The sequence below is a fragment of the Ambystoma mexicanum genome, chromosome 6q (genome assembly GCF_040938575.1).
Source record: "Ambystoma mexicanum isolate Mex_15411 chromosome 6q, UKY_AmexF1_1, whole genome shotgun sequence".
Taxonomy (NCBI): Eukaryota; Metazoa; Chordata; class Amphibia; order Caudata; family Ambystomatidae; genus Ambystoma; species Ambystoma mexicanum.
The window spans coordinates 496,725,824-496,741,140 of NC_090937.1; the positions used below are offsets into that span (position 1 = coordinate 496,725,824).

Here is a 15,317-nt window from a genome sequence, read left to right on the forward strand (position 1 = left end):
TGACGAGGCGGTATTTCCCCATGGCCCTTCCCCATTGTTGCCCCATAGGGCTCAATGGGAATGGGGAAGGCGGCAATTACGGTACCGCAAATTGCGGTACCGTAATTGCCTGCGAGATCCCTTTGCGGGTCCCTACTTTAACGGCTGGTCCAGACCAGCTGTTCAGATCGGGTCCCGCAAAGGGACCTCGTTGTAAGGCGCTAAGTTGTTAACGGCGCCGCAGCCTTTTACTGCGCCGTTAACCACTTAGCGCCAGGGTCGTAATGAGGTGTTCAATTAATCATCCAGTTATACATCTTGCATCAAGATTCTCAAGACACAAACTTCTTAGTTTCCTTGACTATTTCTCCTTCTTTATTTAAAAAAGATTGTTTTGGAAAGCCACGAGGAATGCCGCTTGCCCTAAAAAGGGGTCTATGGAGGAAACTACATAGATTAGATAGAGGAAACAAAAAACTGTTTTTGAAAAGAAAGAAAGATGGAGACATCGTTAAGGAAACGAAGGAGTTTGTGTCTTAAGAATCTTTATGCAAGGATTGCATACCTGGATGATTAATTGAGCACAACTATTCAGGTTAAAGATAAGATAAGTATTGAAGATCGTTTTTTGAGTAGAAGATTGACGTCTTGATATGGTATGGTAATGTGTATTTTTAAAGCGCCTATACACAAGGCAAGTGTTTCAAAGCGCTCAAGGAGGGAGGGAGCAAGGGGAAACACAAGTCGTTCAGAGCCCTTGAAATTCTGAAACGATAGTAGTCGGCCAGGCAGAGTAAGTGCATGTAATACAGTAAACAGTGGGGCGAACTGTTCAATTCTACAGTTTTTCCAAGTGCATTCACCACCATGCGGGGAGTGAAGACAGGGGGAACAGACTGACAATCTTCGGGCATGGTGCATTCGGATTGGTCAAGTGCAGAGGCAGTTACCGGGTAGAGGGCGGAGGAGGGAGGGGGGACAAGTCTTGGGAGAGGTGGTGGTCCAAATGCACCCAGTCGGTGGAGACAGGGGTAAGTACAGAGAGATGCCACTCTCATAGGTCAGTGATCAAGTGCAGTGATGATGAGGCGAGTGCAGGGCCTGGAGGCGAGTGTGAGAGGACTGGCGGGGTGCCAGGGACCTGTGAGACCCTTAAGTACACCAGACGGCCAGTCAGCAAGCTGTACGGAAAAGAGGGAGAGATGGAAAGACCAGGGTGATATGTTAGCAGGGTAGAGGGAGCGAGAAGGAAGAGGAGAAGAAGAAAGGCTTGAGGAGTTTCTGGAATCTAAGGAGATCAGGCTCAAGATGGAGAACGACAGGGAGACTATTCCAGAGGGAAGCCCCTGTTGAGGATAAAGATCTTCCTTCAAATCTCTGCTTGATGAACCTACTCACTCGCAGAAGGTCGGAGGTAGATGAGTGGAGGGCTCGGGAGGGACAGTATTTTGGTGGGAATTGTTGCAGATAGGTAGGTCCTAAGCCCCAGAAAGCCTTGTGGACAATACAGAGGGTCTTGAACTTGATCCTTGCAGCGACGGGGAGCCAGTGAGGAGATTTCAGCACCAGAGAGATGCAGTTCCTGGGCTTGAGGCCAAGGATAAATCTTGCGACTCTCTTCTGGGTGAGTTGCAGAGAGGATAGAGCAGAAAAAGGAAGGTTGAGAAAGAGGCTGTTGCAGTAGTCCAGCCTAAAGAGAACCAGGGCTCTTGAGACAGTGAGCCTCTGGGGGAAAAGTGAGAAAGGGTAGAGTACCTCTGAGGAGGTGTAGCTGATATACTTTTTAGAGATGTCGAAATTTGAGAGGAGTAGGAGAGAGTCTTGGACTGAACTCCAAGAGTTTTGGCCCCGAGGAAAACCTCGATAGGTCAAAACAAGTGTGGCTGATTATAGATATTAAATCTTTATGAACTTTGATCTGGAAGAGTGTATTTGTTAATCCTAATAGTTTATTTTGGACCTTTTTTTTCTTTTTGTTAAACCATTTAAGGGAGATAGGAGCGCAGGCATCAGAGCCATTATTTGAGAGGTTTATATGATGGTGGTTTTGGGCTGAGAACACGGGTTCCCTGGATCCTGCTTGCACCCTCCGTATTGATAGAGTGTGACTATTTAGAATTTTGGTAAGTGAAATTTGAACACCAGATAGAAGCCCCTTTAGTTAGAATGTCCATGCTAGCCTGCATTTTCCCTCTAATAGGGACTGTGTCAGTGTCGGCCATGCAAGCTCTGTGCTGAGGTCCTGTCTTTCCCCAGAGAATAAGACAACGTTGAGCTTTCTGCAATGACGCAATGCATGCTGGTAAATGAGTTCTATAGGGAGTTAGTGCATCTTTCAGAACAGTGAAGCATTGCTTTGTTTGTTTCAGTTATTTTAATGCCATGGGGACATACGTCCAACCCTCATCTGTATATATCAGTGCCATGTCGGGACATGTAATTCTAAAGAGCATTTGTAAACTGTACTAGACTAGGGATCGAGTGCACCTTATTAATGGTAAAATCAGGAAGTCATTTTAGACGTGTTAAGGCGTGTTGATTTGACTCTAGGGGCAAGACGCAGATCCATGTACATCAAATAAACAGGAGCATCCCATTAAGCTTTGTGCCTCAGATGACTTAGGTGTTAGTGTCTTAAATTATCTCACACTTGGGCAGAGATTGCTTGTCTTCAAAGTCATTTTTCCCTTAATAGTGATCACAGGATTGTTGTGTTTTTGGAGTCTTGTATTCTGCTGTAAGAAAGACACAATATAGCCAACACCTCTGGCCTGAGCTGCTGAGGTTTTTCTCACCAGCTGCATGAAGGTGTGCTGCGGGTGGAGACTTGGAGGATTCTGCACCTATATTAGGTGGTTGACTCTTTGAGAGATCACAAATTAAGTGATATATTTGCTATTAGTACCCGGCGAGGGCGCAATCAGAATGAAAGAGCCATTCTGATTGGCCATCGCCGAGTCATTACCAGGCTGGAAAACCCTCTGTCGGGATGCCACGGCCTTTGTCCCCGGCGGGGGGCGTGTCAGCCCCTCAGCCAATGAGGATACTCGAAGCGGGGCCATCCCCTCTCTTTTTCCACACCCTTTCCACTTTCCTCCCTCGTCCCACCTCCCTGCCCTCCCCACACCACTTACCTTCTATCCCTTGGTCCCCGGTGGGTGACGAAGACAGCCTCCTGCCGTGTGGATACTCGGAGCGTGGCCATCCCAGCTCCGAGCCTCCACACGGCTGGAGGCTTCCATCATCCCCCGCCGGGGACCCAGGTACGTTTTTATTTTTTTTCAGGTTTTTTTCCCTTCCCCTCCCAACCGTACTTACCTCTTTTTTTTCGGGAGTGGACACACTGGAAACGCTTCTGTTTCCAGCGCGTCCGCTCCCGGTGGCCGCCATGGAAAGGGAAAACGGACTCCGTTTTCCCTTTCCCGGCGGCCATTTTCTTTTTTGTTTTTTTTCTCCCGAAACGCTGCCGAAAAACTTTTAGTTCACAGTTTTTCAGTTTTTGCGGGCCGGGGTACTAATAGCTATATGCCCCTCGCGGCGGCTCTGGTATTACCGACTCTGGTAATGCCCCGGGGCCCATAGTTATAGGCCCGAGGCATTACCAGAGTGCGAAAATATTGCATCCGTTACAGCGAATGCAATTACAATGTATTTGTTTACAACAAATGTATATGGAAATAAATGTGGGGGAAAGCCCCCTGCAGTCCCCGACACCCCCCAACTTTATCGATTACCCAAACCCAACCTCTCATCTATATTTTCATTGGAATTTGTTGTTTTTTATGCACTGTAACCGCGTTCACAGTGATGGGATTCGATATTTCAAATGGATTGTGTCCTCCAACGTATTGCACATCTTGGACATGTAATGTCCACAGCTGTGCGGCTTCAGAATTTTTTTCGTCAGAGGGCGTCCTGCGTCAATGGCGTTTAGTCGATGTCCCTCGAAGGCCTCCGTCGAGGGTGACGTCACCGGATGTTATAAATAGGATGCACGGCGCCCGTAGCCTCAGTTCTGTTTTTTCTACAAACGTCTTTGCTTTGAGAAATCGGCATGCCTCATGTGATTATCTTCGAAGAAAATGTCTTAATATTCTACCCCTCCAACTCCGCGGTCTGGGTTTAAGACATGCCAGGACTGTAAGTCCAAAATGTCGATTACGGACCCGCATCTGCTTGTGGTGTCTGGGTGAAAGTCATGATACGACAAGTGCCAGTCATTGACTGCCAAGGTTTGAGGGAGCTTAAGGGGAAGTTACAGGTAGGTCAGGTTTCTAAACCTCGAAAATCCCGAAAAGCTATGGGGATTTCCACCGACGAATCGAGGGGTGACTCTCCTCATCAGAAGGAGTCCAGGGGATCTCGGTCCCGGAGTGGGTGCCGCCACTCGTACTCCTCGTCTCGGCACTCCCGGAAGGGGCGTCACCAGTCTTCTTCCCCGTCCTCGTCAGATGATGGCTCGGCGAGGAAAGTGGCTTGTCCCACTAAATCCTCCACTCCTGAGGAATGGGAGGCTTTCAGGGAGGAAAAATGCTGGTGATTTTTCAATCCCAGGGCACAGTTCCGTCCGCGCCTTTGGAAGAAGCCGGCAGGGAATGGCCTCCAGCCAATGCTCGCTCACCTTCGGGCCCGGGCACTAACATATAAACATCAGGAACCATCGAGGACCCGTTCGGACAAGGCTCCGGTGGATCACCAGAGACATGCCAGATCCAGGTCTCAGTCTTCATCCCCAGCGAAACCGCAGACATCTGGAAAGGGCCTTAGGTCGACGTTGACACCGTTGGCGCTGTGTCCGTCGAGTTCGGCTGGCAGAACTTTGCCATCGATCCAGCCCTCAGAACCTTCGGCGCTATTGTCGACATTGACGCCGAAGCCATCGGCGCCCTCGACGCCTTCAAGGCCATTTCGCCGGAATTTGCCTGTGGAGGCCCCTGGCACTGTGGACCCTCAGCTAAAGGCTTTATCCAAGACTGTGAGGCCTGTTGTGGACTACAGGGTTGCTCCTGTCCCTAGGAAGGAGTTATTTCACTCTCTGCATGATACTTATAAGGATGAGGAGAGGTCAGATATGGAGCTTGAGCCTGTGGAAACTCATGAGGCTCCTGACATGGGCTTTTCTGAAGACAGTCAGTTGGAGGAGTTGCGTCAGTCGTTACATGATGCCACTGGCCTTGACACATCTCCTGAGGTGGAGTTTGGTAGGCCAGAGCCTGGGGTTCATGCTGAATCCTCATCTAGGAGGTTGATGTCTAGAGTTACAGAGTATCTCGGATGGTCCGGTCCTCCGGTTGCATTCCATCAGGATGACCTGACTGATATTTTGGATCAGGGTCCGTCCACTGACCCAGTGTTGCCTTTTCATTTGGCATTGCAAAAAAGTGTGACGGCTGCTTGGCAGACCCCGGAGGCTCTTCCGGTGGTCAACAAGTTGTTAACTAAGAAATACTGCCCATCCAGTAGCATCCCCAGCTACACCACTCATCCCACTCCCGAGAGTTTGGTGGTTCAGAGGGCTACGGCCACCTCGACGCAGGCGGCATTCCCTACCATCCCTCCTGATACAGACGATAAGTGCTTTGATGGTTGGACATGCAAGGTATTTTCTGCTGGAGTGTGGCGCTGAAGTCGGCCAACTCCACTTATGCCTTGGCAAGGTTTTCACACACTCTATGGAATTGTCTCTCTAGCGGCTGCGCATAACCCCGAGGGGGAAGAAAGGGATGGGTTCCTTGCTCTTGTGCAGGATGGCAAGGATGCCATGTGGGATTCCCTTCAGTCTGGGGTGGATTGGCTGATAGTGTTAGCCGGTCCATGGCTGCAAGCACCGTGATACGCAGGTTTGCATGATTGCGGAAGTCGGGTTTTGCTCTGGATGTGCAGGCCGTCTTCTGAACATGCCCTTTGATGGCTCTCATTTTTTTGGCAACAAGGCTGACGAGAGCCTTGAGAGGTTGCAGACCCCAAAAGCTGCAGCTAAATCTATGGGCGCAGCTGTGGACGTCAACCTCTGCCTTTTCGTCCTAGGGGACAACAGTGGAGGGGGGTTCCTTTCGTAGAACGATCGGAGCCGCTAATGAAAGGGGCCACCGTAAAGGTACCCGTGGTGGACGGGGAAATCGAGGTGCCAAAGCCGCTCAGGCAGCTGCCACAGCCACTCCAAAACAGCTATGAGGCCATGTTCCATTGTTCGCCGGTTGGGGGCAGACTGTCTCAGCATCTCAAAGAATGACGAGCTATTACTTTGGATGCGTGGGTTCTGGATGCAATTGCTCACGGCTACTGTCTTCCCTTCCCAAAGTGGCCTCATGACAATCCTCCGGTGAATCTCTCTTTGAAGCTTCCAGATCCGCTCCTTGTGCAGGAAATCTTGACCCTGCTGGAGAAAGGCACTATAGAACTAGTGCCTGTGGCGGAGAAGAACAAGGGATGGTATTCCCCATATTTTTTGATCCCAAAGAAAGACGGGGGACTGAGACCCATCTTGGACTTGCATTGGTTGAACAAGTTCTTCTGGAAGGACAAGTTCAAGATGGTCACTCTTTCTCAGGTCCTTCAGGCCCTTCGACTTCAGGATTGGTTGGTGTCTTTGGACCTACAGGACGCTTATTTTCATGTGCCGATTCATCCAAGCACAGAAAATACCTGAGGTTTGCGGCTGGCAACTCGCACTTTCCGTTTTGGGTCCTGCCATTCGGATTGACCTCCGCCTGAGGGTCTTTACCAAGCTAATGGTGGTGGTGGCTGCGTATCTCAGGCCAGGGGGAGGTTCACGTCTACCCCTACCTGGATGACTGGTTGATCTGAGAGTGCTCTCCCGAACAAGTTTTGGATCATCTCTGCCTCACCTGCCGCTCCCTTCACAAGCTGGGCTTCTCCTTCAATTTAAAGAAGTCTCATATGATACCTTCCCAACAGCTCCAGTACATCGGGCTGTGTTGGACACGTCCTTGTGGAAGTGCTCGCCTCCAAAGGTGAGGGCTCATCACATTGTACAGATGGTCAAAAAATGTCAACGTGCCCAGACTCTTCCGGCTTTTGAATTCTTAAGGTTGCCTGGCCTCATGGCATCCGGCATTTTTCTCGTGCCAGAGGCCAGACTGAGGATGAGATCCCTTCAATGTGTTCTCAAGATGCAGTGGTTGCAATTCTCAGGCAAGATGTCGGATCCCGTTCAGATTCCACTCTCGGTCTCGCAGGATCTTCTGTGGTGGGGCAATGAAGGGAATCTGATGAAGGGGGAGCCATTTTGGCAACCGTGGCCAGAGCTGACGGTGGTGACGGATGCTTCCCTCAAGGGATTGGGAGCTCATGCGACGATCTGACCGCCAGCAGGCGTTGGTCTCCATCAGTGTCCAAACTCCACATAAACCTGTTGGAGCTGAGGACCATCAGGCTGGCCCTGAAGTCTTTTCTGCTGTCTGTGCAGGGGAAGAGTGTCCTGATCATGACAGACAACACAGTGGCCATGCATTACCTCAACAAAAAAGGGAGGGTAGGGTCACTCCCGCTATGGAGAGAGGCGATGCAGCTCTGGCTCTAGGCGATACAGCAAGGAATATCACTCTCAGCAGTCCATCTAGCCGGAGAGGAGAATGCGGTGGCAGATGCTCTGAGCAGGCAGAGCAGGTCTCCCACAAGTGGGAGTTGGCTAAGGAAGTCCTTCTGGAGTTCTTCGCCCTTTGGATAACCCCTCAAGTGGATCTGTTTGTGACCGGTGCCAACCAAAAGTCAGAGAAATTTTGCTCAAGGGAATTTCCTCTGGGAGGAGCCTTAGGGGCTGCGTTTGTCATGGATTGGTCATTCCCACTTCTGTACGTGTTTCCTTCGGTCCCCGTCATTCCTCAAGTGCTAAGGAGGTTGCAGAGGTTCGGATCCCACATGATCTTCATTGCGCCGGATTGGGCCAGGAGAGCATGGTACACAGACCTTCTAGAAATGTCCATCTGCCCTCCACGCCATCTTCCCCACAGAGAGAGAATCTTCTCTCGCACGAGGGGGGGTTGGGTTCTCCATCCAGAGGTCAAGACTCTCAACCTTCATGCTTGGTTTCTGAAAGGTTGAGATATAAGGATTGGGACCTCCCGGATGACGTGATGGAAGTGTTGCTTTGGGCCAGGCGGCCGGCAACCAAATCCCTGTACCGTTGCAGTTGGTGTAAGTTTTGCGACTGGTTCAGAGAACACAATGTCAATCCTTTTCAGTGTTCCATTCCGATGGTTCTTTCTTTCTTGCTTTCTTTGGCCACAGGGGTCTTCAAGTGCGTACCATTAAAGGTTACCTGGCGGCGCTGTCTATTTTCAAGCGCTCGTCTGAAGAATGTTCTTATTTTAAGATTCCTTTGATTTCCCAATTTCTAAAAGGGCTCGTGAATGTGTTCCCGCTGTCCCTGTTTCAGGTGCCAGTCTGAATTTGGTCTTGAAATTCCTGATGGGTGCTCCGTTAGGACCACTGCACTCTTGTCCTTTGAGACTGTTGTCTTTCAAGACGGTTTTCTGTGAATTACAGGCACTTTCGTCTAAGCCACCCTTTACTGTGTTCCACAAGGATAGGGTTGTACTGTGGCTATGTCCACCCTTCCTATCAAAGGTAGTGTCTGTGTTTCATCTGAGCCAGAAAGTGGTGCTTCCTGCTTTCTATCTCCCCCTCATCCTGGTAAGGAAGAGGAGAGACTCCATAGGTTGGACCCTAGGAGAGCTTTGAGCTTTTATATTTCTAGGATGTCCAGGGTCAGAGTGGACGACCAGCTTTTTATGGGGTACACTGGACACTGATTGGGCCAGGCTGTTACCAAACAGACCTTGTCCAGGTGGATTATCCTCACCATTACTGAATGCTACAGATTGGCGGGCAAGGACCTTCCTGAGGGATTGCGAGCTCACTCCACTAGGGACATGTCTACATCCACAGCCCTGTAGCAGGGAGTTCCTATTATTACGTGATGCAGCAACGTGGTCTTCCATCCACACCTTTGTCAGGTATTAATCCCTGGATACGCTCCATGGTCAGGATATGGCCTTTGGTAAAGCAGTGCTTTATTCTGCCATCTGATTGGGCATTCTAAATTCTTCTTCCTCCTCCATTCACTGCTTTGGGAGTCTGTCAAAGATGTGGAATATGTTAGAGGACACAATCCATTCGAAGAACAAGTAACTTACCAACTGGTAACATTCTTTTTCGACTGGATGTTCCTCCAACGTATTCCACATCGCCCTCCCAGCCTGCCCCTCTGAAGAATTTCCTATGCCATTGCAGCTTTCGTTCCCGCAAGGCTATGTGCATTCAAGCAGCAGTTGTGTACGAGTATGTTACACGTTATGGGGAAAAAACATAAACTAAAGCTACGGGCGCTGTGCGTCCTATTTATAACATCCAGTGACGTCATCCTCGACTGAGGCCTTCAAGGGACATCGACTAGACGCCATTGACGCAGGACACCCTCTGCCGAAAAAATTTCAAAATATACACAGCTGTGGACATTACATGTCAAAGATGTGGAATACGTTGGAGGATGATCCAGTCAAAAGAGCGTTACCAGTTGGTAAGTAACTTGTTCTTTTCTATGATACCGTTGGTCCCGGTCAGGGCATTCACAGGGATTGTGTGTCCTTTGAAATGCTGAGCATCTGCCTAATCCAGGTGACAGGAGCATTGGGGTTTTGAAAGCCCTGCACTAGGAAGACTCATGTCCCCTTTCTACTCTGAACTTAAACATGAGTACCTTGGCTTACAGACCGTCATTTTTAGAACATTTTTGCTGAAGTAAAAATTAATTGTATGATCCGTGAAATAAGGTTGGTGGGGGTACAGTGGGGTGTCTGTGACAAGATGTTTGTGTCAGCTCCCGGCAGATTGCACAGATGGCTAATTATCTGTAGAAGCATATCCGCAATGCAGTGCACTCCAAAAATAGGCACACTGTATTTTAGTGGGATTCATTTCTTACAAACAGATCAGTAGCTATGGAAAAAATGCTCAGATCAACCTGTTCATGCAAATGTATTGCTTCTTACATTGCGCTTCCTCTTGACAGCTTATTGCTCCATTGCGTTTTCCTTTCCCCTGACATGATAATGTGGAATACTCCAGCATACATGTCATAGGTGCGGTGCCTCCCTCTGAAAAGAGGAGCGGCTCCTCGTGATGCGTGTACCCACAATCCAAATTCAGGAGAGTTGCAGGACAGGCCTCCTAACCATACCTATACATGTTAAAATGACTGGATGGAAAAAGCTCCTGGATCTGAAGGATAGATCCAGCCAACACTTAATAGTCTACTTTGTATAGCACCCCCAATGCCTTTGGGAGGTACGTGTTCTTCTTTTGAAAAAAGCACCCTTGATTGTATCTTCATATGCTTTATCACTGACTCCTGTAATGCTTCTGCCTCCACATAAGAAACATTGCTACTCCTGTGGCTTAATCATAAGGGTGCGCCATCTTAGTCTGGGTGGAATGGCGACCACTCTAGCCAAAATCACCAGTAGTGATCTACAGTTTATAGAATCTGGGGGACCTGCCAGCAGCGCCAGCTGCATCCAAGTGCTGGCAGGGCACAGAAACCAAAGAGTTTATGTTCGGGTGTCAGCACATTAAAAAAAAACATTTCTGATGCGAACCCCCATAAATGGCGTCCTTTTGGGATAAGAGGTTTTTGTAGCAGCTCGTAAATCCATTTACATTTTTGCCATGCCTACCTACGGTGAAGGCGCGTGTGTATGCTCTCCAGGCGCCCCTAGTGTGTTCAACCTTTTTTTTTTTTATACAAGAAGCAATACACACACAAAAGCAGGTATTCTACCCCCCTTGAGATGAGCCAGTGCCGAAATGGCTAAAACGTATTTTTAGCCCTACGCAAAATGAACTCTTCAATTAGAAACGTTTATGTGGCAATGTATAGCTTACATTCCCACAGTGTCTTATTTTTTAGGAAATTAAAATGTTAAGTCAGTCTGTGGCCAATACAATTTTGATTTGCTAACAGCACAAAACCCTACGCCTCTCTACTATCTGCCTTTCTGTCCATGTCCTGCAAATCATTTCTACCAAAGGCATTTTTTGAACTATAGAATTGTGTTCCCCAAAACTAAGCATTTTCCCTTCTACAATTATGGCCCATAACGCCTAGAGGGATCTTTTCTTGGAACTACTCCTCCTACGTGTCTATAAGGTATAGAGAACATTTGGCTTCACCATGGAGATATTTCATGTCACACTGCACCTCCAAGAGAGAAAAATGAAAACAAGACGTCAAAGCATTATTTTTTCTCTGACACATCCAATAATTTTGACATTGGCTATGGTCTGTAAAATATATTCCTGCAGTCTTGTCACACAACCTCTAGCCTTGGAGGCCACACAACCTCTAGCCTTGGAGGACCCACAACCTCTAGCCTTGGGGGTCCCACAACCTCTAGCCTTGGAGGCCACACAACCTCTAGCCTTGGAGGTCCCACAACCTCTAGCCTTGGAGGCCACACAACCTCCTAGCCTTGGAGGCCCCACAACCTCTAGCCTTGGAGGCCACACAACCTCTAGCCTTGGAGGTCCCACAACCTCTAGCCTTGGAGGCCACACAACCTCTAGCCTTGGAGGTCCCGCAACCTCTAGCCTTGGAGGCCACACAACCTCTAGCCTTGGGGGTCCCGCAACCTCTAGCCTTGGAGGCCACACAACCTCTAGCCTTGGAGGTCCCACAACCTCTAGCCTTGGAGGCCACACAACCTCCTAGCCTTGAAGGCCCCGCAACCTCTAGCCTTGGAGGCCACACAACCTCTATCCTTGGAGGTCCCACAACCTCTAGCCTTGGAGGCCACACAACCTCTAGCCTTGGAGGTCCCACAACCTCTAGCCTTGGAGGTCCCACAACCTCTAGCCTTGGAGGCCACACAACCTCTAGCCTTGGAGGTCCCACAACCTCTAGCCTTGGAGGTCCCACATCCTCTAGCCTTGGAGGCCACACATCCTCTAGCCTTGGGGGTCCCACATCCTCTAGCCTTGGGGGTCCCACAACCTCTAGCCTTGGAGGCCACACAACCTCTAGCCTTGGAGGTCCCACAACCTCTAGCCTTGGAGGTCCCACATCCTCTAGCCTTGGAGGCCACACATCCTCTAGCCTTGGGGGTCCCACATCCTTTAGCCTTGGAGGCCACACAACCTCTAGCCTTGGGGTTAAGGAGCATTCCTCACTGAAAGGCTGATGGATTTATGTATTGTTTATTTATATCGCACTTAATGTTAGACTCCTCCAACTGCTGAGTGTTGGGCTGGGGATCAAACCCATGTTGCATGGCATCCTCTTGCTCCAAATGCTCGCCTCCTAAAACACACGTTCAGACAAAGAAAGCAAGAATAGTGAATAATATCATCTTGTCTGTAAGGAAAGTGGCTTACACAGTAACACAAATGCCATTCCGGCTTTTATTCTGGTTAGATGCAATGTCACGTACATGAATTAGAAGATATTTTGTTGATGAAAGAGCCGTGCAACGTGATGGTATTGGGAAATGTGTGGGCAGCCATTTTGGAATGAGGAATACAGCTGAAGCCATGAACTGACAGTAAAGCAGGATCAGAGGAAAAAGATGCATGGGAAGTAGAGGGCATGGCAGCCGCACGGGACCATATGGACTATACCAGAGAAACAAAACTTGCAACGTACTCCACTTGTTATCTGGAGTTTTTGTTTTTTCACATCAAGGATTGGATGGTTGAATGGAGCACTGGTTTCTTTGTCTATGGTGCTTGACCCAGCAAAGAATCCTGACTATGCAATGAAATGTAGACATGTCAGTAACTCCTCTGTAGCTATGACTTTTTAAAATCCTGTATGCCGTGAGGCCCATGTGGGGATTAAGCATGTTTTCCGAGCTGGGTCATTTTTTGTATATGCTGTAGTGTTGCTGGTTTCCATCTGGCGAATGTTTTCCTGAATCTGTGCGTTCAACAGAGTTTTCTTGAGATAATTTATACGTGCTGTTAATCTCATTTCACCTTGTTCACTAGGTTCTGGTTGATAGATTGTCGTCAAATCCAGGAGTCTGTGACGTTTGCCAGCCAGGTGTACCGGGAGATCATCTGCGTGCCCTACATGGCCAAATTCGTTGTGTTTGCCAAATCGCAAGATCCTATTGAAGCGCGGCTGAGGTGTTTCTGTATGACGGATGACAAGGTCGACAAGACGCTAGAGCAACAGGAGAACTTTGCTGAGGTGGCCCGGAGCAGAGATGTGGAGGTACAGTATCCGCTCATCGGGAATAGTCTTCTGTACTAGTGGCCATTTTGTGCACAGCTGAGAAATGTACCTATCACTGCTGAAATGGAAAGCAACAGGTGTGAAATACACTCTATTCATTTTGTATTCATAATGTCTGGCTTTTACAATATTATAATTACACCATTGTACCTGACATGTATGTTTTCTTTGTCTTACTTATTTCAATTAGTATGTAAACACTGCATTGAATGCTTGAAGCAAACGTTTTTGTTGCTCATTTATAATAGCCAAACATGAACAATTTATGAATTCACTCTTTCTTTTTCTTTTTGATGTCTGCATTAATTAATCATAGCAAGTTCACATACTAATTGCATTCATTTAGAGCGACATAGTGTTTTTTTCTTTTTTTCTTTCAACAGAAAGTATTTCATTGCGTTCACACCATCAGAACTATAAACATTACAAAATTCACATAACCTCTTTTAAAAACCAAATAATGTTTCCACATCCATACTTTCTCTAAATCACCCTGTGAAGTGACTTCCACTAATTACCAAAACACAATTAATTAGCAATGAATTGTTTAGTAATTAATTGTGTTTTGGGTAATTAGTGGGAGATCGTTTGCTTCAAGCATTCAATGCAGTATTTATATAAGAATTTAAAGAAGTAAGACAAAAAAATACATGTTGGGTACAATTGTATAATAATGTTGTACTTTTCCCTATTTACCCTGCATTAAGGGGATCCCTTATGTTACTAGGTTTTACAATATTATAAAGCATCAAAAGCTTTATATTAGAAACAAGTTTGTCATATTCGGTCTAGCTGCACACATGATTCTCCTACCCGCACATACTCTCTAGATTACCTCTCAGCAGCCATCCACTACATACTCTACTCAATGGGCCTCATTACACGGAAGGCGGTAAGGGTTAACGGTACCGGTGATGGTACCGGTGACCGTTAACCCTTACCGCCTTACTACGAGGTCCCTTTGCAGGTTGGTACTTTAACGCCTGCTTTTTAGCAGGCGTTAAAAACCAACCCGCAAAGGGACCAGGGTGCTAATTACGGTACCGCAATTTGCGGTACCGTAATTAGCACCTTCCCCATTCCCATTATGCCCTATGGGGCAAAAATGGGAATGGGGAAGAGCAATGGGGGAAGGGTGAATTACCGCCCCGCCAACCTTGGAATAGGGCGGTAATTCCCCTTTCCTCCAAGGCGATGCCGGTATTTTACCGGCATGGACCAAGGTGCTAATAGCACCTTGGTCCACCGCCTACCGTGTAATGAGGCCCTAAGACACATTGCACAACACTTCTGCCATAAGAATGCAGCTATCCCCCACAATAAAAGTGAAGTAACTGTTGCATGTTACACAATGGGAACTACAAAGAAGAGAGAAGAACACACCTCTCTTTGTGCAGCCTATGTTTCTTATTCAGATATATGTTTTTACACTCACTCCTGATCTCCTGACTCAGTCCCCCTCCACATCCCACCCACCATGCACGTCTCCCGCGGTCCCTTCCACGCAATCCTATTTCCTCAATTCTCCTCCCCCCCCCCGCCTGCATCGGCTCTGCTTTCTAATGGGGGTGGGGGGTTTTCACCTCTAATCCCCACCTCCACAAACCTCATCCTCCACGCTAATCTTTGTTCTCAATGAGGGACAACCTCTGCCCTCATTTCCCCTTCCGTACTTCCCAGCCCATCTCATGCCCTGTAGCCCCACTCCTGCACCCCATGCTCTCCTTTCCTGCTCCTGCTTGCTCCCTTTGTTCAGCGTACACTGGTCATAGAAAACGGACCATGCTTTTGATGGCCATGTGTTTGCTCGCAGACGAGTTGGCTGGCTATGCGTACAGTGCTTGGGGCTCAGCAAATATGGATTTGGTATATTCATCTTCATCGAATGCAGATAAAATACTCTCCTTCAGATACAAGGTCCCAGCCATAATGATTTCCCCCCAGAGTTTAAGGAATAGGTTATGCTCCCCTTTTCCAGTAATGGGGATTTAACAAAAGTTTAACTACTGATTGTGTTTTATTTCGGTTAAAATGCACAATAAAGGGTTCACAGTGACACTTGGGGCCCGATTCATGGAATATT

At 48.1% G+C, this 15,317-nt stretch overlaps 1 protein-coding gene across 40 annotated transcripts in view; it reads left to right on the forward strand.

Annotated features, from left to right (window-relative positions):
• The window catches only part of ANK2 (ankyrin 2), a 1,645,279-nt gene that overhangs the window by 1,422,519 nt on the left and 207,443 nt on the right, over positions 1 to 15,317 (forward strand). For all 40 annotated transcript variants that reach the window (XM_069630993.1, XM_069630997.1, XM_069630984.1 and 37 more), the window contains one exon: positions 12,985 to 13,213. In XM_069630993.1, the coding sequence (XP_069487094.1) occupies positions 12,985 to 13,213 (229 nt within the window). The remainder of the gene's footprint in view (positions 1 to 12,984; positions 13,214 to 15,317) is intronic.